Source organism: Sturnira hondurensis, unplaced genomic scaffold, assembly GCF_014824575.4.
Source record: "Sturnira hondurensis isolate 20B ecotype Veracruz unplaced genomic scaffold, ASM1482457v3 Scaffold0006496, whole genome shotgun sequence".
Classification (NCBI taxonomy): Eukaryota; Metazoa; Chordata; class Mammalia; order Chiroptera; family Phyllostomidae; genus Sturnira; species Sturnira hondurensis.
This window is the reverse complement of record NW_028079127.1, coordinates 19157248-19183630: the sequence shown is the minus strand read 5'-3', so window position 1 is coordinate 19183630 and position 26383 is coordinate 19157248. Positions and strand designations below refer to the sequence as shown.

At 61.2% G+C, this 26383-nt stretch overlaps 1 protein-coding gene across 2 annotated transcripts in view; it reads right to left on the bottom strand.

Annotated features, from left to right (window-relative positions):
• Positions 1-25915, bottom strand: part of CACNA2D2 (calcium voltage-gated channel auxiliary subunit alpha2delta 2) — a 121341-nt gene extending 95426 nt beyond the window's left edge. For both annotated transcript variants that reach the window (XM_037049629.1, XM_037049630.1), the window contains exons 1-2: positions 25525-25915; positions 3762-3843 (exon numbers count right to left, since the gene is read on the bottom strand). In XM_037049629.1, the coding sequence (XP_036905524.1) occupies positions 3762-3843; positions 25525-25727 (285 nt within the window). In that variant the 5' untranslated portion in view covers positions 25728-25915. The remainder of the gene's footprint in view (positions 1-3761; positions 3844-25524) is intronic.
• Between the last annotated feature and the right edge of the window lie 468 nt (positions 25916-26383).

The following is a 26383-nucleotide window of genomic DNA, read 5'->3' as shown; positions in this document are numbered from 1 at the left end:
GCCAGGACCTTGGTCTTCCCGTGTGTATGGCAGGGCCCGAGCGTAAGCAGAAGCTGGGCTAAGGCCGGCACAGGGTCTGAGGTGGCCAGGGACATGGACGGGGCTCCAGGCCATTTCCACCTCGACCCGCAGGCCAAGTTTGGGGGGTGTTGTTGTGGACTGAGAAAGACCCTCATAGGTCCAGACTTGGCTTGAGCCTTCCAGAGGGTGGCCCGTGGCCCCCAGGTGTGGCCATTTCAGGTCTCTGCTCCCAGCACAGCTCTGGCCAGGCAGCTTTCCCTCACCTGACTCCCACCCCCAACAGAGGGTCTTCCATCCTTTCTGGGGCACCCCTCCAAGGATGGTGTCTCCTGCAGGTCAGGAGCCCATCTCAGGGCAGCTGTGCCTGACGAGCAGTGGTCTTTCCTCATGTCTGGTCTGACCGTGGTCTCTCCTGCTTTGCTTCCACAGGGTCTACAGAGTTGTCACCCTTCTGCCCTGGACACCCAGTCAGGAGGGGGTAGTCCCCTGGCTGTACCCAGTGAAGTGACCTGGGCTTCAGAGTGGGGAGACTAGCTGTCTCCCCATCCTCCCCCATGCACCCCCAGGCACCTGATGAATTATTCATCCTGATCAGGCTCATTATGTAAATGAGCCTGGAGCCCAAGCATATGCTCTCTGTTCTCCCCCCCAAGATGGGGACAATATGGTGCTGATGGGGGAGGGTAGTGGAGGGGCTGAAGAGACCTCCCTTAGCCTCCAGGGGCCCTGCATGGGGCAGACTGCAGCGGGGGCTGCACTTTCCGACCGTTCGTGGCAAGAGTGTCGAGGGCCAGGGGAAGGTGAGGCTGGTTATAGGGGGCAGGACGGGGCTCGGAGGTGTCTAAGGATGGGGGTGGGAATGGCAGCTGGGCACCAGGCCACACAGGGAGCTCCTACTACGTGCTGGCCCTGGGGTTACATGAGGACATGTGATGGGGGCCTTCACAGACAGACCGCACACGTCACCGAGATGTGCCACAGCCCTAACCTGTAAAGGGCCGCAGGCTGTGTGCAGCAATGCCCCCAAGGGTTCGTGGTGGGGCTGGAAGGAGGACAGCACCAAGGCAGGGGTGCTCCCAAGGCCACAGTCTGCAGTTCCTGAGCCCTTGCAGCTGCCAGTTCTTGCGACATCCAGCTTCTGGGGGTGGGGCCGCCTCTCAGACTGGGACAGGTGGAAAGGGCAGCCACTTAGGGGACGAAGGCCAGGGTGGACTGGATTCCAGGACCACCCCAGCTGCAAGGTGTTTGAGGCACCGCAGAATGAGTTCAGGGCGGGTGGCCTGGGGAGGGGGCGTGGCCCCAACAGGAGAGCGGGTGCCCAGGCCCTCGGGGGCATCCACCACTGGGTCAGGGCTCTGCGGCAACACCGGCTCTGGAGCGGGGCATGGGCTGGACACATGCCCCCCCAGCGCACTGGACACAGGCCACAGAGGCTCAGCCCGGGTGGGGGTGGGAGCTGACCAGTGGGGTCCCTTTGGCTCGGCCAGAGCTATCCTTTCACTCTAGGACCCTCCACTTGCTCCCTGGCCGCCCACCTCGCCGAGGGCTCTGGGCCAAGCAGCAGCCCCAGAGCTGTCACCGGGAAGGAAGAGGCTGAGGAAGCAGGTGAGAAAAAACTGGAGCAGGACAGAGAGCCACCGGAGAGCTGGCAGCTGTCCGCAGGCACAGAGATGCCAGGAGGAGCCGGAACGCCGGGTCAGCATTTCTCTGCTGGCTGCCCGGCCTGCCACAGCCACACCCCGAGTGGCCCCCACTCTGGCCCGGCTCCGGATTCCCCAGGCTCACCCTGCCCACCTTCCTGAGAGCAGGGCCACTGGCGGAGGAGCCCCCTGGAACAGGGATCGGGAGCCTGCCCAGCCTCAGCCCTGCCACAGCCAGCTGCGTGACGAGGGCCTCCGATGGGTGGGTGGGGGTGGGGAAAGATGTGCTCACTAATGGAAGTGTCTGGAATTGCTCAACCGCTCTCAGAAAGGACAGGAGGAGCGCCTCCTAGGGGCGAACATGATCGCTGAGGGTATTCAAATCCGACTTTGAAAAAGGAGCATGTGTCTGCGTCAGTCTGTCCATAGCCCTCTTGACCGCCACCTCCTCCAGCCAGGCCCCGCCCCCTCCCCCCCCCATGCCGTGGGTCAAGGATGAAAGGCAGAGAGCCCAGGAGCGCACAGTGGGTCCGCTGAGCTAGGAATCCACCTTAAGCTCCCTTAGACAGAACCAAACCTGGGGCATGAGCTGTGTACATTGTTCTCTTACCGGCAGACCCCCTGGGTCTGCGCTGCCTGTGACTGCGAACTAACGGTGTCCTTCGGGTGAGGGTTCAAAGCACGGAGGACTCTCGGCCAGAGGAGCAGGGTTCACTCCTTAAACCGGACACACCTTCTGTCCCGATGTGAGACTTGGAAGGGCACACAACACACAACCCAAGGGAAGTCCCATTTCCTCGTAGCCCCCTACGCCGCATCTGGTGGTGCCCACTTAACCCAGTTAGTGCCGGGTGCCTTTCCCGAGCATAAACCAGTTCTGTTCTGGAGCAGCTTTCCCTATAGCACCTTCTCAGAGCGCGCTGCCAGCCTCCGAGCTCAGCTGAGTCATTGAGAGTTCACAGGAAGAGAGTGGGAGGGGGTTACTGCAATTCAAGCCCAACAATGGGGAGGGAGGTTCAGAGGCTAGGGCACTGGGATGGGGGGACACCCAGCATGTGGGTGGCCCTGACCTCCAGATCAGACTCCCTCCCCGCCCCTGCCACGTTACCACCTCGTCAGACACCCAGATGAGCCCCATCCCTGGCAGAGGTCCTACATCCCAGCCCACATCACCCTCATTTCCTGGGCACCCGCTACTGACTCAGCATGGTTTAAGGACCAAAGACAATACCCCCTGGTAGCTGTCCCCCGGAGGTTCCATCTGCTGACCTGGCCCTGACCAAGAGGGACGACAGGGACACAGGGGAGTGTCTCATCACCGAGCCCAGGCCGGGAGTCTCCAATAGTGACTCCGTTCACTCTGCTGTTTCCGGGACAACCACTGGCAGGAGATGCCTGTCAATCCCTGGTCGTAACCCCTGGCCCCAGCTCCCAGCCCCCAGCCCCTCCCAGGACTCGGCTCGCTGAGCCTGTGTTTTCCCTGTAAAAAGCGATGGCTCAGGAGACTGACAGCGACACATTTTGCAGCCTTCTAGGGGTGACGGATGGCCTGCTCTTCACACCACTATTTCAAACATTAACATAATCTCCCAGGATGAATGTGGCCGCTCGGTCTGATCAATCACCCCTCCCACCCCTTGATCCCTCACCTCGCCCAGCCCCGGGCTTTCAGCTCATCTCGCCCGACAGGGCCTGGAGCGGGCAGCACTGCTCCCCAGGGTTGTGCGGCCTGGGCACCCCACTCACCTTGCAGACAGTCTCTCTGGCTCAGGTGCGCAGCTGCCTCAGCGGGACCCTCCAGGGCCTGGCCTCCTGCCCCAGACGCTGCCTCAAACACTGACCTCACCCACCCGACAGCCCCCAATGGCTGACACCAGGGCTGATCCGGTGCCACTGCTGCGCAGTCACCTGGGACCAAGCCCCGAAGGAGTCACGCCCCCACCTGCCCCCCAGGGTCCGGCTGTAGTGTGTTTTACCACGTCACCTCTGTGACCTCCAGAATGCCCACCAAACTGTCCTCACTCCTCCCTTCGGAAGCCCTTCCCCCATTCCCAGGTGGAAGAGGGTCCGGGAAGGGGAAGCTGGCGGCAGCAGGCTTACCTCCCGGAGCTGCTGGACGCCCCCAAAGATCCGCATCACGCCGTCGATCTCCTGCTCCAGGCGCCGCGCCCAGTGCTGCATCCTGTGTGCAGAGAGCAGAGAGGTGTCAGGAGAGCCCGCCTGGGGCCCAACAGCCTAGCCCAGCACCCAGGGGTGCCCAACAGCAGCCACCCCTTCGGAATCCAGAGTGCACCTGCAATTCCTTTGAAGTCCAGACCTGGAGGCCCCGGCACTGGCGGACAGCTGTGGGGAGAGCGGGCTGAGGTTTAAATGCACAGGGCGAGTCCGGCAGCTCCAGGGGCCTGCGGGGAGACTACTCCCAGGGAAGAGCCGGCCCTTGCTGCAGCCATTCTGAACACGGGGACTCTGGGCACCGGGGAGGAGGGGGACTTGAGGAAGCCAGGTGGTGCCTGCTGGATCAAGGAGCCTCCTGTCCCCAAGGCTGGTTGAGGTCTGGGCAAGGGGAGGGAATGTGAGTGGCTGCAGCCACCACTGAGTCATTGTGTTACCCGGGGCCTGCGCCGTCCCCTCTGGGCACCTTCTGAGCAGGGGACCTGGAGATCTATCTCCTGGTGCAGATGGCCGTCACCTTCCCACACTCTGGGAAACACATGCTTATCTGAGGCCGCTTGCTGGACACCCAACCCGCACCACTCACCGGCGGGTCCAGTTAAGACCAAATGCCTCTTTCTGGGAACCTGGCCGACCCCATGTTTCTTTGCCCTAGCCACCGGCCCGAACAGGTCTCCTTTGCATGGGTGCCACCTCAGAGAGTATAAGGACACATGAGAACAGGTGGGTCTGGGGTGCTGCCCAGGGGTCCTTGGCGTGGACAGGATGTACGGCCGGTCACATGGCCCCATGTTCTCGGCCCACACCCACGAACGGGGGCAGGATCCAGGGAGAGGCCTGGCCCAGGCCCTAACCTATGGCCCTTGTTCAGGCAGTGCCAGGTCAGGTGAGCTGGGGGCTGGCCAGAGAGACACCATCACACTGCCTCAGGTGCTTCTGCTGTGACCGGGCCCCCTCACCCTGATGTGGCTGAAGAGGCACCTCAGCTTCCCAACCCCACAGACACAGCAGGGACTCACAGAGAACCACCACAAACAGTTAAACATGCCACGGGTCCAAGGAGGGGCCTGGTGCCAGCCCCCCAGCCCCTGGAGTCACCCCGGGGCCACGGGATCTGGAAGACAGCATCTGGCCCCAGTGCCTGCCCCGGGCCTGCTACCTCTCTGCGTCCCCCAGCGCCACGTGGTGCCAGGACCCTTCCAGCTCTGTGGGTCAGCGGAGCTTGCCTGCACCCCACATCTCTCCTCAGGCCGAGGTGGGGGCGGGGCCTGTGCCTCTGTGTGTGCCCGGGGCGGTTGGCATGGGAACTCAGAGCAGGAGGCGGGCGGATCACTAATTGCAATTTGCCAAGCTGAATGTCAGGGCCATGATGAAAAAAAAATCAACATCAAAAGAGGTATTAACTCTAGCTTGTTGCTGGCTGAGCCACGGCCTGATGCCCACCTCCGCTCCCCACCGTGGGGGACGTTAACCCTGTGCCCAGACAGAGGTCAGGCTGCAGGCCCGGAGCAGAGGGCAATCAGCCCTCGACCACCAGCTGCAGGAGGGAAAGGCCGGGGCAGTGGAGAGCCTGTTCGGCCCTGGCTCCCGGACACCGGGCACTGATCACTTGGCCCTGGCTATGGGTGGACGGTGTGGCAGGTGGCTGTTTTGTGTTCCTGAGAGAGAGCCTGGGGGCAGGGCTAATGTCGAGATGGGCTGCCGCACAGTCCTGTGTCCAGCTGGGCAGGCAGCACATGAATGGGTGAGGTCAAGGAGCTGATCTTCACAGGGAACCATTAGCTCTGCGCTGGCCCTGACCCTGACCTCAGCCACTCACTGGTCTAGAGGACAGAATGCTAATCATAATCCTTCCTGGGACTATTATAGACCAGGGCACCAATACGTATGGACAAGGTGTGGCGCCAGCATGTCACCGCTGTCTTGCTTTAATCCTCATAAAGAAGAGACGAGGAAACTGAGGCAGAGAGGCGTTAGGTGACCTGCCCAAGGTCACCTGCACAGGAAGTGGTAATAAACACATAAGTGGACCCGGGGTGTGCGGGAGCCAGCAAGAGCAACAGCGCGCCCCTCTCGAAACTGCGCATCCAGTGTCGCCCCCGCGGGACCTGGCGATCCCCGTGGTGGGAGTATTTATAAACTGGCAAACGCCGCTGATCTCAGCTCTCTCTTTTCCCCAGAGAGCGAACTTTGAACAGCCACCAGCGCAGCTCTGACTCAGTCCCGCCGCTGGCGGGCGCTTTTCCAGTGTGTCTTTAGGTCTTCGGGTCCAGGGCTTCACGGAGAAGTGGTGAACGTTAATGAGAACAAGTGTGGAGGCCAGGTTTTTATTTTGCTCAGACAACACATTATTGTTATTATAATCGCCATCGTTTCAACAAAAAAGGCTCTTTTAACTATGAAAAGTGTTTTTTAAAGAGCCGGTCTCAAGGATAAAGTCCAGTGCTTCCCCAAAACATGCCCTCTCCCTCCCTCCATCCGTTTCTCCCTTCTGCACGGCCCCCCGCATGCGCACACCCACAGTCTCCCCACTCCCACCCAAAGGCTGAGCAGCTCTACACTCTGCTTTTGGCTGCAGGGACCAGCCCACCCACGACACACACACCCTGCTGGGGTCGAGGGGTGGCTCCAGCCTGAGGGGTGGACCCGAGGCCCCGCTGCACCGCCCGTGACCTGCGTGCCCAGCGCACCCGTCTGACTGTTCACCTGCACCAAACCTGGTCAGGAGGGCAATAAGGGTGCCTAGGACACCAGAGACCCCCCATCTCCTCTTTGTAGAGATGAGACTGTGGGTTCTGGGTTTGGCTGGCATCTCACCACTGGCTCCAAGGGGTGACACAGGGGACGGAGGAGGCCAGGAGTAAACTGTGCACCTGTGGCGTCCTGCCCAGAGTTGGAGACGCTGCCCACCACACTGATGCTGACCCAGCAGGCACATTGTCCGCGCCCCAGCGGAAGAGCGCTGGGGCTCTGGAAGGACCCATGGTCCCACTGGCTCAAAGGCAGAGGGACCAAATTCCGCCTGCGCTTCCATCAGCCTGGGACCAAGTGCCTGGCTCTACCAATGCCGCCCTGGTCAAACAGTGTGGCCCACGGGCTGCCCTCCCGACGGGCAGACCCACCTGCTGGCCTCCACATCCCCGTGACTTTCCATTTACTTCACAGAAATGACATTGCTCATCTCTAAGTGTCTCCGAGTGCCAAATTAGTAAGACGGCGAGGAGACAGTGTCTGGGAAGAGGCACGTGCAGCCGGGGCTGCAGCCGGCACGATGGCTGCTGTGGGCACAGGAAGCTGGGGACAGAGCCAAGCACCGCCAGGTCCTCCGATGTGCCTGACCCTAGGCGGGGTGAGGCACGACGGCCCTATTTCACAAATAAAAGGAGGCCAGCGGCAAGGCCAGGTGCAGGGCCACTCGGGACAGAGAAGCTGGACCTGTCCTCCAGCCCCATGGCCCCCCCTCCCAGGACCAGGAGTCTCTAGGAAAGCTGCCTCTGCCGGCTGCATGACCTTGGAGAGTTCCGCCCCACGGGCTCCTCGGCTTCCCTGGTTGTGAACAGGGGTACTACTGAGTGGCCCAATAACGGCCAAATCCACACGGCAACCTTGATGGGCAGTGTTATTATTGGGCAGTCCCCTGAGGGGTAGAAGCTCCCCCAATCCGCCCACCCCCAGTTCTCAGGGAATCTCCCATGAATGCCTGCCCGTGGGGGGAGCAGGTGTGGAGCGAGGGGGGTTTCGGGGAGGAGTCCTTAGTGGCCTCCTTCAACGGAGGGCCCAGGGGCACCCCAAAGGTGCCTGTGGCCCAGGACATGGATGGGCAGGCGGAGGGCGGCCCCTCAGGAAGAAGCTGACACTGTGCTGGGTTTTGGGGCGCCAGGTCTTATTCTGTAGGGCAAGGTCAGAACCAAGGTGTGAGGAAGGAGGTGGTGTCACCCTCAGGTAAGATGTGGGATGGGGGTCTGGGGCTGAGGACCTCCTTCAGGACAGAACCCCCAGCTGGAGGGAGGGCCAGGAGGCTGGGTCAAACTGCAGAGCACTCAGCTGGGGGCTTTGGGCTCTTAAGCCCGGTACACAGGCCCTCCTCCACCCTAGAGGGGACTGGGGCAGGGCCAGGGGGCGGGGGTGGGAGAAGACTGGAGAGGAGGGGGGGGAAGGCGGTGGGGGCAGGGGAGCCAGCGTGCAGATGCAGCAGTACAGATTAAACTGTTGCCAGTTGTTAATTTTATACATGAAGTTGTTGATCAGAATGTGATTTAATTGTACAGTATAATCCAGGATTTTGGAATAAATTATGCAGAAAACTCATCTATAATTAAACAAATCAAAAAACCAGAGACAGGTGACACTGCAGGCTCACCCTCAGAGGGCGCGGGTGGGGGTGGGCGGCCGGACCCCGCAGAGGGGCAGGAGGGGAGGGCGGCAGGCAGGGGAGGCCCAGGAGAGGTGGAGGCCTGGCAGGGGCCCTGGGACCCCACCTCAGCCTCCACAGCAGGACTTCTCATCCCTCCCAGGGAGCCGTATTTTGCCATCGAAGCCCCGCTGCAGGCTGCCTCTACCAGGCAGGCTGCCTAGATAAACCCCACTCCCTGGGGGCTTGGGAGGCTCTCCTCCAGCCGAGGGTGGAGCAGCAGGCGAAGTGGGAGGGGTGGGTGACGGGGCAGCACTGGGCCGAGGCAGGGGCAGGGTGTGGGGAGCAGGCACAGCGGAGGCCGCAGGCTGCCCTGCCGAGGGCACTGCAAAGCGCACCTGGCAACGGTGGGAGGCCACAGATCCCCTGCTTCTCCTGTGGCAGGCCAGCCGATTATCCTCCCAGCTCTGGGGGAGGCAACGAGTTACAATCAACTGCTCTTTAATTACTCTGATTATATTTCAGCTGCCCGGCCACCTCCCACCTCAGTGCCTCCGCAGTCTTCTAAAGAGGAAGGAGGCAGAGTCAGGGCAGCAGGTAGCGGGAGGGTGTAGAGGGCCGCCCATTAGGCTGGCCCGGTCCCAGGGCCACTGGGAGTCCTGAGAGAGCTGCGGTCCCGCTGAAGCAGAGGCTGGGATGCAGCCGACTCCGGCCCTAGGCCACATGCAGCAGCCCTGCTGCAAAGGGCAGGAAGCTCAAAGCTGTGCCGGGACTGTGGCATCTCCAGAGACGACTACCTGAGGGAGTCCTCCCTGATGGCTCCAGTGAAGTCCCTCTGCACTTAGACTGAGTGCCCAGATTCATCCCTGCCTCTCCCAAGACCCTGGACCAGATGCACACCCGTAAGCCTTCGTCTGCCACCTGGAAATGGAGGCAGAGCCCAGCACTTGCCCACCTCCCAGGACCCAAAGCAGAGGCAGGCAGAAACCAGTGCGCTGTGGGACGCGTGCGCGCACGGAGCCCTCGGGACCGTGACAGTGCTCTCCTGCAGCCCAGGCTCCTTCCTCAGACCAGGGCGCCCTGCCCTGTCAGAGACCCTGACACAGGGGGACCCCTCAGGAAGGACAGGGCTCCTTCCTGCTTGTCTGCCCAGGACAGAAGTCTCTTGGGCATCAGCTTCTGTCCGGGTTCAAAGTCTAAGGTGGGATCCTGATCCCCATTTGATCACAACCTCCCAAGAGCAACAGGGCTGGCAGAGGGCAAGTCCAGCTGAGGTCACTGACTCCTGGGAGGTCAGCTGGAATCAGAGTGCCTGGAGGTGTGGAGCCCACCAGCCTTGGCCCTACACTGTGCACACCACGGAGGGGAAACTGAGGCAGGGTGAGAGGCTGATGCCTCTGATTCACGGCGGGATAAGGCTAGCCAGTCACCCACCACTTCACAAGCAGGTAAACTGAGGCAAAGGACTCAAATCGATGGGCTCATCTTCAACAGACTTGTGACTCAGCTACAAGGACCCCTAATGCGGGCAACACCATGCCCCCGGAGCACTGTCCCCACCCCCACCAGCCACCCCATGCACACACGGACTCCGCAGTGCTGGGGAGAGGCTGGTGTTGGGGAAGCTCAAATAGGTCCAGATCCTCTGGCCGCCACTGTGTTTCTTGGGACCCTGCCCAAATACTGCTCCTTAATGAGGTTATTAATTATGGGCTATCCCTTCCCTTTCTTTTCTGGGGTGAAAGCTCTCCCTTCTAGTTGGCTCTCAGCTGAGAGGCTATAAGCCTGTGTCCCTGCACTCCACCAACAGTGAACAGTCACCCAGCTTTAATCAGGGAGCTGGTCCGGCCCAGTATTTACTCCTAATAGCCTGATGGGGCAAGGGAGGAGCCAATAGGAGAAGACCAGAAGCCAGCCTCACCCAGGGCTGGGAGGGCTGGCAGCCCACACAGCCCAGAGAGAGCTGGAGCGCCCAGCCTCACCCAGCACACGGCCTCAGCCTCACTTCTCACCAGCAGTCAGGGAGGACTGCAAGGATGAGGCAAGCCGGGGACGTGCAGTGGTGAGGACTGCGTGGAAGGCCCGCCTGAGCCTCACTTCTCTTTCTGCCACAGTTAGCTGTGTGGCTTCTGTGACCACCTTGGCTTCAAGGTGGAAGCAGCAGCTCTTACCCCACAGCCATGGGCAGCCCCGGGGCAGCCCCTCAGCAGGTCCCAGGTCCGAGCTCTCCAGCAGCAGGAGAGGCCCAGAACGGGGACCACGCCAACTTCCATGGGGGTGCAAATATAGGGCACCCCTGCAGAGCCAGGACAGGGGCTGGAGTGGGTCCCTGAGGGGTGGGGATTGAGAGGAGCTGGTGGGAAGGGTTGGTCTGTGGGAGAGGTTGGTGGGCTTTGCCTGGATCAGGAGGGGCCTGGGGCTGACTCCCCCCAACCCCCTCTGGGGACCAGGACTTGCTCTGTGGTCCACGCCAAGCTCTGTGATTTGGCCTCAGCAGGTCTCAGTTGCCAAAGTGGCCCAAGGCCTCCACAGGCCATTTGGGGACTCATTTCCCAAGGGGTCTAACTAAGGCCTTCCTGCCTGGGCCCTGCACCTGTGAGCCAGGTGGCACAGCAGTGCCAGGCCGGGGCTGTCACTGTCCAGACTTACTTCATCTTCACAGCAGCTGGAACATTCCCCCAGTCCTCAGAGAGGAAAGCTGGGGCACAGAGCAACTGCGTGATGTGCCTCAGATCTCACAGCTCAGGAACGCCATCAGGATGACACATGCTTGTCCTCAGGATGCTGGAGTGGTCACTTGGAGAGCTAACAGGCCTCTCAGACTAAATGAGCCCCAAACTGAGGCCCTGGGTCCTCACTGTCTGGTCACTTCCCCTAGCTCAGTGTACTTCAGGCCCAAAGCCTCGGGGGGACCTGGAACCTGTTTTCTGTCTCACCCACGTCTAATCCATCAGGAAGTCCTGTTGGTTCCCCCTTCACACTGGGCCTGAATCTGTCCTCTGTCCCCTCGCCCCCCACCCCTAGCTACCCCGACCAAGCATGGTCATCAGCTCACTGGCCTCCACACTGCACACCATGGCCAGAACACATTGTTCCCTCTGCCTGGATCAGATCAGTCACTCCTCAGAGGGCCCCTCTCACCTCCTTCAGGTGTCTGCATGCACATATCGCCGGCTTGATGAAGTCCCCCCATTTCAAGCTGCGCCCCTCCCCAGACAGCGGCTGACCTCCGCACACCCTCCCAGTGGCTGTTTTAGTTAGCACTCTCTTAGGCCTTCTCTCCCTGGGCTGGGAGACCTGCTGGCGGAGGCCCCTGCGCCCCAGCCTGGAAGTACAGGCTCTGTGCTAAGGGGCCACTGCTCCCAGAGTGTGGGATACCCCCTGCACCCCCCACGCCCTGCCCTGGCTGTGTGCGGCGGCCACAGGAGCAGGCCGGTGGACTACACCGTGGAAGCCTGCAGAAGTGCAGTAGGCCTTTGCTTTCCTTGGCTCCTCTCCGTATGAATTATTGAAGCTCATTTATGATGGGCCTGCCCAGGCCCGTGGCTTCTGTGCATAATTCATGGCTCTCCCAGAAGGGCCAGGTGCTAGAGCAGCCACTTCTTCCAGGAAGCCAAAAGAAAGTGCAGGGAAGGAGTGGCCCGCCCCGGGCTGTCCCCCTATCTCTGTCACCATGAGCAACGAGCAAGAGGAGTTCATGACCTAGCAGAGGCCTCAAGAGAGCAAAGCAAAGGATCCAGGCCAGGGGCACGGGAGGTCTGCCAGCCACTCGGCCCAGGTTCCACTGCCTGCCCCCCGGGCCCGGGGCCACCTGCTCTAGTAGTCACTGGCACAGATCATGGGCATTTGGGACAAATGAGAATTTAACCCCTGCCCGGGCCCACATAACAAGCAGGCAAACTGAGGTTCCTGCTTGGCATTCAGGAGGTGGACATATGGACACAGCCCCAGCCAGGCGCTGTGACGGGGGAGCTGCACTGTATGGTAAGGGCACCTGGGAAGGTCACCAGGTGAGCCAAGGAGGACCCGGCAGCTCCAGCGGCTGAAGCCTGACTGGAGGTGGCAAGACAGGCCCTGTGCACTTGTCACCAACCACCCTGGTCAGATTCTGTCATTCATATGTCCCTATCCCCCTCCTGTACATCTCCCGTTAGGCCAACCCAGCAGGGCTTACCATCAACAAAATTCTCTGCAGGTGTTTCCAACCTTTTGCAAATTCCCTGCTAGCTCATCCCTCATTCATTCATTCATTATTCATTCACTCATTCATGTGGTTATGAGCCAGGCTCCAGGCTGGGCACTGGGAAAAGGCACAGTGGTGAGCATGCAGATGCCGGCCTGCCCTCGGGAGCTCAGAATTCAAGCAGAAGAGACATTTGATCTGTTCACCCAGTAGGCCTTGCGGGGTGGGACGTCCGACAAGGGAGGGGCCTGACCCGGGTGAAGGTGGCCCTGCGGAGCTGGAAGGCCACAGGACACAGCACCTTCGAGGCCCAGTAGGGAGCTCTGCCCAGAGCGATGCCCCACGAACAATGCAGCCCAACCACAGCCATCAAAGCAGGCTGCCCTCCCACCCGGGGAACTGCAGATTTCCGAGCTCGAGTGGGCATGTCCACACGCTGGTGGAGGGAGGTGGGCGCCTCTCGGGGGCAGGGGGATCGGAGAGCAGGAGCAGGCAGTGCATAGTAACCAAGGGCTCAGGGAGCAGCGGGAGCACAGTAGGTGCTCAGAAAATGTTGGCCCAACAACCGACACTCCGTCCTCATGAGTACACAACACAGGCAATATGATCCCATTTTAAAGAGTCGGAAAGTGAGGCACAAAATGACTGCAACGAGATCACCTATGGGATTCTCTTAATGACCCCCAGCTCCTCCCATCTCCAGTCGCTTTCCCCTGGAGCCCACTTTCTATCAGGCAGCAGAAGGACACAGTGAGGCCCACAGAGCCCACGGCTCTGAGCCTGCCCTGCGCACTCCTCACCCTTTCCCATTTTAAAGGAACGGCTGCCGTTTGCCACCAGTCCGCACGCCACCTGTGAAATGTATTTCCTGGGTGCTGGCTCCAGAACCACGTAAATTACCCAGCTCAACAGCCTCTGGGATTGTCCTCCTACTCCTCCCCAGCTGCTCTGTGCCCGGGAACTTGGGGCTGCAGGGCCTCAGGCCCCAGGAGTGGGCTGTGGGCAGCCCCTCGGGGTGCAGCGGCCTTGGGGAGCATGTCAGGAGGAGAGGGATAGGAGATTCCAGAATGGGGCTGGATCAGCCAGGGTGAGCTTCTCCCCCAGCCTCCCCAACCCCTCGTCCTTGTTCCCTGCCAGTGGTTTACCCTCATGGAAAGAGGCTCTGAGTGCATTGCCCAGAACCTCCACAGCCCTGACCGGGAGGCCCAGGACCCAGAAATGGCAGGGACTGGGAGGGCCTGATAGAAAGCCCCGCCCCCACCCCACCCCATCCCCTGCCCCTCGGATGCAGCCTGGAGCACTGGCCACACGTGGGTATTACTTGCTCAGCCTTACTCCCCTTTCTCCCTCACTGATGACCCCCCTGACTGTGAGCCCCCTGAGCAGGCCAGGCCTAGCACACAGCTCAGCGAGGTGTGGCGGGTAAGGGGTAAGAGGAAGTCAGGAGGTAGATTCTGCCTGAACTGGGCGCAGGGGTTGGGGGGGGACAGGCCAAGGAGTGGTCAGCAGTGTTGGTGGGGCAAACCCAATGAAGAAGGGCAGCTGGGAAGGAGAGGGGCAGAAGACAGCGAAGCCTGGTGCTCTGTGGGGCAGGCCACAGACAGGCCACTGGTCACATGCACAGGAGACTCCCAGAACCAGCAAACTCTCCTGGGGGCCTCAGCGCCTCTTGCTAAGCAGGGAGGGAGTCCTGCGTTCACCTTCTCACCCTCTATGACCATGGTTCTCTACCCTGGCTGGCCTGGGTGGCTCTGGAAAAATGCAGAAGCCCAGGCCCTGCCTTCACCCAATTAAATAACACAGGCCAACGGGCACCTGGACCCTGCCTTCACATGGGCTGGGGCAGTTCTTTGCAGGAACCATGGGAAGACTTGGGGGCGTTGCCTCTGCCCTGTGGCACCAGCAAAGCCAGGCCCAGACCGGACGCTGTCCCAGGCCACGTAAAAGCTGCTCGGCTTCAAAGACACAAGAGCTTGGCCTGCAGACCCTCGGCTCAGCAAACACTTCGGAGCACCTGATGTGTGCTTGCCCAGAGCCCAGCCAATGCCAGGAGGCCACTGCCCCGCCCCCCACAGGCACACAGCTTCCCGGCAAGGTCTATTGCAGATGCAAACTGTGTGGTGGGGGTGGGCTTGCAGGCAGCTGAGGAAGTCAGGGGAGGCTTCAGGCAACAGTGACTCCCATCTGAGCACTAAGGGGCAGGTAGGGGTGAGCTGGACCCAGGCAAGTTCTGCTTGGGGCTTTCAGGGCCCTCTGCCTCCCTCCCCCTACCATCCCTCCCCAGCTTAGTCCATGCTCAGCATATCATTACACCCCAATGGAAGGAGATGGCATTCAGTCCCGAGGGCAGCACCCCCTCCTGTGCCCGCCCCTGCCCACCAGAGGCAGCCCCCTCGACTGCAGTCTCCATAGCACCGGCTTCCAGGGAGAACAGAGATGACAGCTGCACAGACGGGGTGGCAGGGGAGCACCGGCTGCAAAGGAGCCATTACTCCGCAGGTCCCGGACGTGATGGGGACACTGAGCCTACGGGGAGGGCTGGGGGGGCACCCAGGCTGCCCCAGGGAGCTGGACACCGGCCGAGGCTAGGGTGGGGTAGGAGGAGTGGCAGAGAAAGGGTGGAGGGGGCCAGACCCAGCAGCCTGAGCCCCTAAGGGGTCTGGGGGCTGCACTAGCCAGGGTCTGGTTTCGATGCTTGAACTTGCTTCCTCGGTGCTGCCTTGGGTAGCTCTGGGCACAGCTGGGTGAAGAGAGGTTGTATGGGGGATGGAGGGTGAGGGATGGAGACGTGGGGGAATGGGGAGCGGCTCTAGCCTTCCCTGCTCCCCCACTCTGTGCACAGGCGGTGGCAGTACCACCAGCTCCTCTCCGGGCAGGTGACTGGGAGAAGGCCTGAGAAAGAGAGCCAGGTCAGAGGGAGCCTGTTCTGGTCTGGTGGGCCCATGGCTGTGCCAGTGACAGCCAGTCCAGGAAAGCCCCCTCCCCTCAGGTGACAGGTGAGAACAGTGGCCAGAGGGGCATCCTGACTCAGGAGCCCTGGGCCAGCCGACTCCTGGAGCCAGGGCAGGAGCAGGAACGAGCCCAGAGGGCAACAGCAGAGGCCAGGGGCCGGGCCACGAGAACACGGCCTCACTGGAGTGTGCATCCTGTCATACCCGCCAGGAGAGCCAACCAATGACACCAGCGCTCTCTGCAGTGAGTAGGCACCAGCCCGCCCCACTCTGCAGCCACCGCGGACCAAGATGAGAATGAAGGCTGGCAGGCAGCACCCAGCCAAGCTCCAGCCCTCTGTCAGCCACGTCCACGTCCACTTCCTCAGCAGTGGCCCACTAAGGTCCAGTCAGTTGCCCTGCTCCGCAGCAGCAGGACAGGCCCCTCAGTCACCCACACCTTCCGGCGAGCCCAGAGGTGCTATGGGTCTGTGAGAAAGCCCACGACCCCCACAAAACCACCCTCTGGGGACCTCTGCCTGGTGAAAGGCAGCCCTTCTAGAGGCACGGGTGTGGTGGAAGAGTGTGGAAGGGCGAGGACACCCCGAGGGTCTATGGTCAGGGGGCTGCAGGAGAGCGGTGTGAGGCAGCGGCTGCGTGCTCCCATCCCAGTGCTAGGGTGCGAATCCTGCCTCCCCTGCTCACCTTCCGTGTGATTTCAGCATCACTCGGCCCTGCCGCCTCAACGTTTCCTGTCTGTGAAAGAGGAATAAACTCGGACTCATCTCACTGGATGGTGCATGTGAAACACACCACCCGGGGTCCAGCTCCCTGACTGATGATGTGCTTAAAAATAACTACCTCCTTTACAGATTTTTCCTCCAGCCTGGATACTCCTCTCCCTTCCCCTCCCACCTTCTGCCTCAGCCCCCACCCCCATGTTCAGGTTTATTGTCTGCAACAGACACTGACTCCCCAATCTCTATCACTCCCCCCCTTCTTGTGAACAAAGTCTGCAAGAATCTCTCTCACCTCCAGCCCCAAGGTGACCCCATCCTTAGCTCAAGGGTAAATCCTAATTAGCCTGAGCCAATCACAGTATACCTTCAGTGATTGGTTTAGAGTGGACTCGTGATCCAGTGCTAGCCAATAAATGAGGTATGAGGGAGAGTTGGCTAGAGGCTGCATGAGGTTCCTCCAAAGAGGAATCCAGAGGAAATGGCTCCTCTTTTATTCCCAAGACCTGATGCATGTGATGCCTGGAGCTGTGGCAGCCATTTTGTCACCGTGAGGGAAGTCAGCCAAGGACAGACTGCCACACTAAAAGTGAGGCCAGCCAGGCAGAGTGCAGGTGAAGACATGGTCCTCAATGACAGCATACACTCACCCACCTCTGGCCTCCCTGTCAGAGGATAAAAGGTCTAACTATGATGAAAAAAAGTCATCACCCATGATTACCAAGGTGTACAAAGAGGTGGTCAGTTTTCCTTGCAGCCAAACACACTCCTCAGACTCAGCTTTTGAGGGGCAGTAGTCAGCTCAATGCCTACTCCTGGAAAGCCCCTGCAAACTGGACAGAGCAGGGAGAGAAGGCACAGGGCTGCAGGAGGGGCTCACAAGGAGCAGGGGGACAGAGGAGGCCTCCGTCTGAAAGGCTCCTTGCCTCAGTGCTCAGGCTGAGCAGGCCAGCTGGGACAGGGACACAGTGAGCAAAGGCTAAGAGGTGCAGAGGCAAGAGCTCCTATCAGGACCTGCAGGTGGTCAGCCCGGCTGGAGCGTGGTAATTACAGGGCTGGTGGCCAGGGACCAGAGCAGGTCCATACAGGGCCTCCCATGCTAGACTGAGAAGCAGGGCTCTGCCCACGGCAGGCTTGTGGGGTGCAAGGTCACAGCTCCCCCTCAATGGGGGGACACTGCAGCATGGCCACGGGACCAGGGAGGGAAGGGAGTACTCCGAGGTTCTCCCCACACACTCCCCACCGCTGGCCTTGGCTGGTGAGAAAAGGAGACAGCCTATCTGTGAGAGCCCTCAGCACTGGGGTCTGTTCTGCCAGCTCATTTCCCTTTTCTAATAAATGAAGCTGGGGGCAGGGCTGAGGTGGGTTGCTTGTTGTTTGTTGGTTGGAACCAGTGGCAGCCCCAGGCCTGACCTTTAAGGCTTCAAATGCAGCATTTCAGGTGGCCTCGGCGGGAGGATGTGGCTCGGAGGGAAGTGATTAAAGCTAAAATGCCACGTCAAGCTGGAAACGCGCAGCGGAGCTGGGGTCTCTACCACCTCAGAGACACGCCGGCCCGTGGCGCCCACCTGGCCACACAGCTGTCCTTTCCGAGACTATACCCAAAGCCTCACTGACTCTGAACCGGCACAGGCGGGGGGCTGCCCCAGACAGTGGGAGCCAGGCTTATGCTGCACAGGCCCCTGGCTCTGGGGGGTTTGCGAGGAGGCTTCGAATTCACCCCCATCCCAAGCCAGGGATGTTTTCACTTATGAGAACCAGATCTCCGTCATAGTGCAAAGGCTGCCACGCAGGGAATCAGGTTCCAGCAGCCTGTGTTGGGCATGGGGAACTGGGCCCTGCCAGCAAGGTGTGTGCAGCAAGCAGAAATGGGCCTGAAGGCTCCTTCTGCCACCACAGACCTTCAGCTTCCCTGTCTGCACAATGGCGACATCTGGGGCCTCAGGTTTCCGGCTGGGATGTGTCCTTCCCAAGTCAGGGAACCATGCAAGGTACATAGTGCCCAAGGAGACGGTCCCATCCAGGCTCCCTCCCCTCACAGGAACTTTCACGGGTCCTATAGGCAACCAAGCCCTTCCCAGCTCTTTTTGCCCTTTGCAGAAGCCCCCTCCCAAAATACCGAGGTCTCTGAGCTATCCCAGCACTGCCAACACATGGGCCCTCAGAATGCCAGGACAGCAGACTCACTACCCCTGAGCCACCAGGACCCGTCAGTTCGGGACGCACAGCACAGCCCCAAGGCCCAGCACCCAGCTCGGCCTGTTCATGTAGAACCACTGGAGAAAAAGTCACCCTCGAAAGGAAGTGCCTTCACCCATGTCCCCCACGGCTGAGAACCCCAAGCCCATGGCAGATGCTCAAAGGGATGCCAGTGCCCCTTCTGTGTGCAAATGACAGGCACCCAACTCCGAGAGGGAACACCTCCAAGCCAAGGTCACCCAGCAAGGGCTTCCACCACCCAAGCCTGACTCCCCCTCACCACCCCCCCCAGGTTCTCCACAAGGGAAGGGTGGCTCGAAAAGACACTCAGCTCCCCAAAGAGCTCGCCGAGCTTCTCCGAGTCCCAAATCCCCCAGTGCATCTAAATTCTCTCCACTGTGCAAAACTGTGAATTACAAGGACGCAGCCTCTGTGCGTTTCCTTTGCAGACTGTCATCGAGCCAGTTGGGAGATGATCAAACTTTCCAGCTCAGCCTTTCGCTCAGGCTGTTCCTAACATAAAAGTTTGCAAAGCAACGGTCCTGACAGCCAGGCGGCTGGATTTCTCACTGTCAGCATTTGCCTGGCCAAACCCTGGCGTTAGCCTCGAAGGCGGGTATAGAAGGTGGGCCCTGAGAGCGCGTGCTGGGTGCAGAGATAAGGTGTGCGCATGTCCACACATACAGCTGTGCACACGTGCACAAGCGCGAACCATGCGCCTGCATTCATATGCACACCTGCACCTGGGTATACACCTGATCATGCACATACACATATGTGCATGTAAACAACATGCAAGCACGCACACAGTGACACACACACTTTCATGCACACACACATGGGCACATAAGCATGTCTTCAAATACAAATGGACACTTGCACAAGTGTGCAAAACTGTGAATTACAAGAACGCACCCAACACATGTGGAACAAAAAAATATAAGAGCAGACATGCACAGACACTTCCACACACGAGCTTACAGGTATGCACAGGCCCAGGTGAGGGCCAAGCAAGGCAGGGGGCCGGAACTCGGGGAGCAGGCTCAGCTGGACGGAGAGCCCTCCTCCACCCAGTCGGCGCCCGACTTGCTCAACACCGCACTCTGGGATCAGGCCCACCACTCGTGACCTGTCACAGCTCGTGACCTGTCACAGCTCATGACCTGTCACAGCTCGATCCTACAAGGCAGGACCATCTAGGGGCTTGTTTCAGAGAAGAGGCCCAAGACCCCGAGGGGCTGAGGAAGTCCTCAAGGTCACACAGCAGCCCAGCTTCCTGCGGAAAGATTTAGCAGTGGGAAAGGAAGGCATCAAGGTGGGAGCGAGGCACCCAGGGTGTCCGCAGGGCAGGGAAGAGAGGCAGAGGGGGACCTCTCCCCCTCCCCCTTGCCCTTTTCTTCTTCATTCAAGGACTCACTTCCAAGGTGGGGGGAGATGATTAACCATCAGCAGGAAAGACGCCCTGGGCCCCTCCCTCTCTGCTACATAATTAGGCTGCTCGGAGCTCAAAGTGGGTCAGCCTAGGTGGCAGCTTCCACACACCCAAAGAGCGGCCAGAGGCCAGTACGGAAGGTGCAGGCCCCTCACACTGGTGGACACGAGGCCCCTCTGGGCAGGAGGGGTAGGTCTCACCCCACAGCTAGGGCCCTGGAAGAGAGGAGCTGAGGCCTGGGGAAGGAGGGGCCTTGTCCAAGGTCACCACCATGCTAGCTAGCCAGATGAGAGGACTGGGCTGAGAATGACTTTGACAGAGCTCCCCAGGACCAGGCCAACCCCTGGTGGGAACCCTCAGGTCCCCCATGAAAGATTCCCTGATCCCCCACACCCAATCCCAACTAGACCACGTCTCCTTCTCTGGGAGGCCCTATCCCCACAGGCTCAGTCACCAGCACCAGCAGTGGCCAGTGGCCGAGTGGTCCAGACCAACCCCTGAAGGAGGGGGCCCAGGTGGTCCATGAACAGGACCAGGGCCCGGGAGACTAAACCAATAGCCCTGTGGGGGAAGGGCAGGGCAGAGTGTTGAGGCTCAGACTTCGTGAGCCTGCACAACAGCATCCTTGACCTTGACTTCGTTAGGAAGCTCCCAGAGATCCCTGCGGGGATCCTGTAAGTCCCCACTGGGGCATCTCGGTCTGCACCTGTACCTCCAGGGCCCCTCTCTTAGTCACAGGCAGCTTGAGACCATCTCCGAGTTACGCAGGATGAGAGAAGAAGAAAAAGGGAAAAAGGCAAAACCACACCTACTCCCTGTCTGGGAATAGGAGTATTGATTCTGTAGCTTCTTGTTTAGAGAGTAGGCACCAGGAAGAAGAAAACTCAGGCTGACGTGAAGAGATGCTCAGTTGGCTGGAGGTGCCCAACCAGCAGCGGAAGCCCCGGCCCACTTGCCTTCAGAACGCCCCGAGCCCCGGGGCACCTGAGCCTGCCCCCTGAAGACACAGGTCCCCAGTTCTAGAAGCAGATCTCAAATCTGGAGGCCTGGGAGGGCAGCAGCAGGGACGTGGGGGTGTGGTGCTGGAAAGGAAAGGAGAAAGAGGCCACCTCTCCCCCCAAAGACAATATGACCATGCCGGACAGGGCCCATGACAAATGCCTCCCTGCTTCGACCCCCACAAGGCCAGCTGCCCCAGAGTCTAGAAGGACTGAGTCCTCTGAAGTCCCCTTTGCCTGACAAAAATGCAAGGGACTCCAGGAGCCAGCCTCTGGTTTCCACAAACAGCTCCCACTGCTACCCTATGACCTTTTTCTCCAGAATCTGCCTAGAGGGGCGATGGTACCCTGACAGCTCGAGACGGGGTCCCTGCTGCTGCCCCTCCACGCCAGGAAGGCCTGGCCCACGACTCGAGGCTTCGGAGGAGGGAAACCTGGGCTGGGGCTCCATGGTCAATAGTGTACACAGAAGGGGACGGAGGTGGGCCCAGCGGCTGTGAGGACCAGGGCAGCAGGGCAGCCGTGGGCGGAGGAAGGCCCCTCAGAGGACAGGAACAGAGCGGGCAGGGTCTCAGCTGGGAGGCCTGGTGTGCCTCACACACCTTAGGCCTCTTCATTTGCTTCCGAAAACTAAGGTTTGAGCTCCCATTACCAACTTCCTGGGCATAGCCCCCCTGGCAGGGCAGCTGAGAGATAAGGCAGTCCAGTAGTTGTGGGGTTTTGGGCAGGTCCCCCCGCTTCCTGAGTCTCAGTCTCCCCACTTGGGGCTGAGTGTGACCACGGTCCCGAGGTCTGGTGGGGAGGTGGGAAAGAGGCCTGGTCTGGGCTCAGTGAGGGGAGGCCGCCATGGGCCTAGCGGCCTTCCCACCACAGTCAGACTGGGCTTCAGAGAGTGAGGGACATGGCTGGCATGTCCTCAAGGAGCTGATGTCCCACGTGGGTGGGTATGGCCTGCGCTAGTGGCAGGACCCCAAGGCACGCAAAGGACCGGTGAGGGGGCCCACTGGGCTGCGCCATCAGGGCCTGACGCTAATGTCACCGTCGTTGCCATGGTGCTCACGCCCAGCACCCGCCTGGCCCCCAGATGCCACACCTCTCCCATTAATTCTCACCACTAGGGTCTGCAGCAGGTTCTCATCTCTCAGTTGGGGAAACTGAGGCACGGTCACCCCAGTGGAGAGGGTCGGCTCTGAAGAGCAAAGGGTGAGCCCACAGGGCCTACACTGGACACCGGCATGCCCAGGGGCACCCACCCACATCCGGGCTGCCAAGGGCTGGCAGAGCCCCTGTGCACGGGCAGAGGGGAGGGGGAGGCTCGGAGCACAGAAACGCTCCCTCCGCTGGTGACTCAGTCCCTCCTTGCTGGCACCAGTGTGACAGAATCCAGAGTGAGACTCACCCACAGACCAGGAGGGGACTCATCTTAAGATGGGCCCCCTCCCTTCTCAGGCGTCAGCCTGACACATCTGGCCAGCAGGAGGCGACCCATAAAGGTGAGGCACAGGGGGGACAGCAGCCCAAACTCAGAACCCCCACCGGGACGCGAGCACCTGGCAGCTCTGCACGTCAGCGGTGGCAGCAGGCCACCCAGCCTCACCCCCTCCTCCTCCTGCAAAAGCTGCGGCAGGTTGTTGGGGAGACAGGAACCCCAATGTGTGATGTTGCCTCCCTCTAATGGGGAGAATCACAGGCGCGGCTCAGAGGCCCAGACAGACACACGTCACCCACCATTAACCGTAGCTAGACTGACGCATGCCCGGTCGAGGCACTCCGGAAAAGGAGCACATACCCCAGCCGTCATGAATCTGCTTGGGCGTCCAGGCCGCTCAGGTTCCCCTGCCCCCCACCCCCACTTCCCATGCACACCCAGAGGGAGGGAAGTGCCGGCCTGCACGGTCGCTGGAGCGGCCAGCGGGCAGCTCAGCCAGGACCCCAAGGAGCAGGTGCCAGAGAGATGCAGGGGTGCAGGAGAACAGGAGACAGAGGTCCAACAGAGGTGACAAAGGAGGTGGGCAGGGCAGGGTGAGCCCAGAGAGATGAAAAGGAGGGGGAAAAAAGTCCAGGGGCAGTGGAGAAAAGACGAGAGCCCGGCAGGAGGGAGCAGGGAGGAGAAGGAGTTGGACCGGACCGGGGGAGGAGAACGCACAGGAGAGACAGAGCAGGGAGGGCCGCCCCTCCGCCAGCAGTGGCCTTTCACGCCTCTCACGCCACCTGCCACCATGCTGGGGTGAGCAGAGCTGGCAACAGGAGGAAGCAGGTGGACCGGGTGTGTGCTCTGACTCCACCTAATCCACCACCTCCCCCCACCCCCCGGCCACACGAGTGCAGGTACGTGCGCGCACACGCACTTGCACACTTGCAGCCACCTCCTTCTTTCAAACACTGGTCCACGTCCAGGGCGGGTCACAGAGCCCCCTCAAAACCTGCCCTCCCTCCAGCTCTGGCTCCTCCGCTCTGGCTATTGGCGGCAGCCTTGGTCCGCTTCGCCTGGTGGGCACAGAGCAGCGCTGTCAGGGCGATGACAGAAACAACGGCCACCAGACCCTGAGCTCGCACTTGCTTAAAGCCTAGCGGCTCGAAAAGCTGGGCCCCACGTGCCGCCAGACACTAATGAGGACGTGACTTTCCCGTCTGGGGCCCTCACTCCTGCGGGCTTCTCACCCCAGTGCCATGAGGATGAGGGTCCCCCTCCCACCTCAGCGGTCACCCGTGTCAAATCTCATTCTAGCCCGGGTTCGCTGATCCTGGAGAGTTCAGGGAGGCCGCCTCCCCGCCCCCATCAGCCTCAGCCTTCAGGTCAGCCCAACAAAAGCCCCAACTCCAGCTAGCCAGCATGAGTGTGGGTGGGAGGACAGGGAGGCCCCCCTAAACCCCCTCCCTTCCCTCCCTCCAAGCACCAATGGGCATCACATCTGCAGGACCAGGGCAGCTGAAGGGCGCTGGCTGTCACAGTAAACCTTGTGTGTCGTCACATGATTAGTCACCGCCCCCTGGACCCTCGGAGCTTTGCAGCTCCAGCCCCCCTCCCACTCTCTAATTATGGCTTCCAAGATGTGTCCCGAACCCTCAAATTAGCTCCAACTCCATCTCCGGGAAAAGAGCGTCCAGCTGGACGTCACACCCACTGCCATCCCGCCTGCCTCACCACCTTCTCACTGGGGACAGAGAGACAGGTGTCCACTCTGGTCAGGGTCTCACACTGTCCTTCCCAGGGAGACTGGTGCAGGTGAGGCAGCCACCTGAGCCGCTGCAGGCTGGAAGAAGTGGGAGCGAGGCAGGAAGAGGTGAAAAGAGACGTATGAACCTTCCCTGGAGGGTCTATGAGACCACCAGGGGGGGAAAAAAACGCGGCTTGGCTTTGAGGAAAAAAGAACAACGAAAAATAATTCTTTTGCTTTTTTTAAACACTGTGGCTTAAGTCCATTTTCATCACAGCAAATGAAATACAAAAAGGCACCTACAAGCCCTAAACTTCCATATGATTTTTTTTCTCTACGCGCACCCCCGCCACACACACAAACCCAGACGGCTGACAGAGGACACGTCCGTGCGGCACCTGTAATTTGCCAGCTGATCACCCGCCTGAGCACAGCCAGGCTGTGCAAGGAGAGAGATGACAAGACGAAGGGAGACTCGGAGCAGTGCCTTTCCCGAGTTTGTCCCTCATCTAACAGGTTTTGAGGCAGAACCAGGAGCCCTTATCCTTGGGTGGGACTGGCCTAACGACGCACAGCCAGCCTCTCCCCTTCCAGGAGGCCAGACCTTTCCCCTGTGGCTGAGCTAGTCATTTCCCAAATCCTCAGCCTGGCCACTGATGCAGGAGACCAGGGACAGGTGGCTTCCCCAGGGAGCTGAGGGGCAGATAACCGGCAGCAGGGTGGTCGCCATGACCCACAGCCAACAAGGACAAGGGCCGTCTGGGCACTGGCACCGGCTGGGGCACGGTGCCCACAGAAACAGCTGCTGTCCCAGAGGCCCTGCGCACCGAATGCCCACTCCCATCCCCAGACACATCTGGCCGAGCTCACCCTGAGGAAGCCTGAGTTTGCCAGCTCTTGGGGACGGAGAGAGGGAAGCTCAGAGGGACCACGAAAGCAGGCAGAAGCTGGCAGGCCCGCCAGATGCTATTTCTCTGCTGGCCGCGGCAGCAGCAGCAGCGGGGGCAGCAGGGGCAGCAGGGGCAGCAGGGGGCCTCCCTGCCATTTACCTTCTGCCCCCATCCCCGCGCCTTCACCTCTCAATTGGACTTACCAGGGTACCCTTCCCCCAGATGCAGTGGGGCGGCCAAGAGCAGGGGACACTGAGCTCCTCGGTGGCACTGGCCACAATCAGGTGCTCGTGTCCTCTGCCTCTGGCCCTCCTCCTCAAAGGAAAAGGCCAACGGAGACAGTTGTGGGGGAGTGCCCCCTTTCCATTGCTGGCTCGAAAGCGCCAGGTTCCCACCCGGGAGAAAGCGTGGGGCAGAGGCGCGGCTCCACCTCCACAGGGCAGGGGTCGCGAGCCGCCCTCTCTCCCAAGCCCAGGTTCCCCTTTCACCAGGGCAGCCAGGGAATCGGCTGGCAAGCGCATCCCCTCCCTGCCTCTTCCTGAGTCTTGGAGATCTTGCTCTGCTCCGTCCGGCTGGATTGGGGTGGGGGTGGAGGGGGACAGGACACCGCGGGGAAGTTTAGCGACGCAGTCAGAAGAGCCAGGACCGCCGCTGCCTGCCCTCTGGGCTTGGGACCGCCACCCCCAGGCGCAGTGGGCAGCGGGACCCAGCGCTCCTGCCCCGGTGCGGGGCTCAGGGACGCACGGGCACAGGCCGGTGGGGGGTGGAGCGCAGGGCTCGGTCGGGGTCCGGCCGCCGGCAGAGGCCACTTACGTGTGCTGCTGGGGGAAGCTGTAGGCTGAGGCGCCGGGGGCGGCGAGCAGCGGCAGCAGCAGCAGCGGCTGCAAGAGCAGCAACAGCGGCCGCGGGGGCCGGGACGCGCCAGGGCCGGGCCGGGGGCCGCGGCGGGGCCAGGGTAGCGCGGTCCGCGCCGGGCCGGGCCGGGAGGAGCCGCAGGTCCGAGCCGGCACCGCCATGTTTCCATTCAAGACGCGGCGCCGCGGGGAGAGGGAGGCGGCGGCGGGCTGGGGGCGCGGGCGGCGGGCGACAGTCCGGCCTCTCTTCCTCCGCCTTCTCGCGCGGGGCCTCGGGGCTGCACCGGCGGCAGCGCCTCTGCGGGCTGCGGGCTGCCGGTTGCGCTCCGGGATCTCTACGACGCGCTGGCTCTTAGCGCTCTGAGCGCTCGGCCCGGGACTGGCGCTCAAATAGCGGCCGCCGCCAACCCGCCGGCGCCGCCCTCCCGGCTCCCACCCCTCCCTCCTCGGCCGTCCCGCCCCCGCGCGCCCCCGCCGCGGCCACGCGCCCGCCGGTGCCTGAGCGTCTCTCGTCCTCGCACAGCCTGGAGCCTGCCCTGCTGGCCCGCGCGGCCGAGCGAAGCCCAGGCGCGCGCGTCTTGCGCCCCAGCCGCGGCCCCAGCGCCCGGTGTGTGCCCCTGCCTGCATGCCTCAGATTCCGCTCGCCTCTCCGCCGCCCCCGCGGGAAGAGTTTCCGGCCCCGCGACCCAGCAGGCCCATTCGAGACCCTTCTGGGGACTCGACCTTCAACAACCTTAAGGCCTGGAGTCACAGGTTTAATGGAGAAATGGCTGGCTTCAGCAGAGACCAGAAAAGAGGGTAGCGGCGCTGAGTCCAGC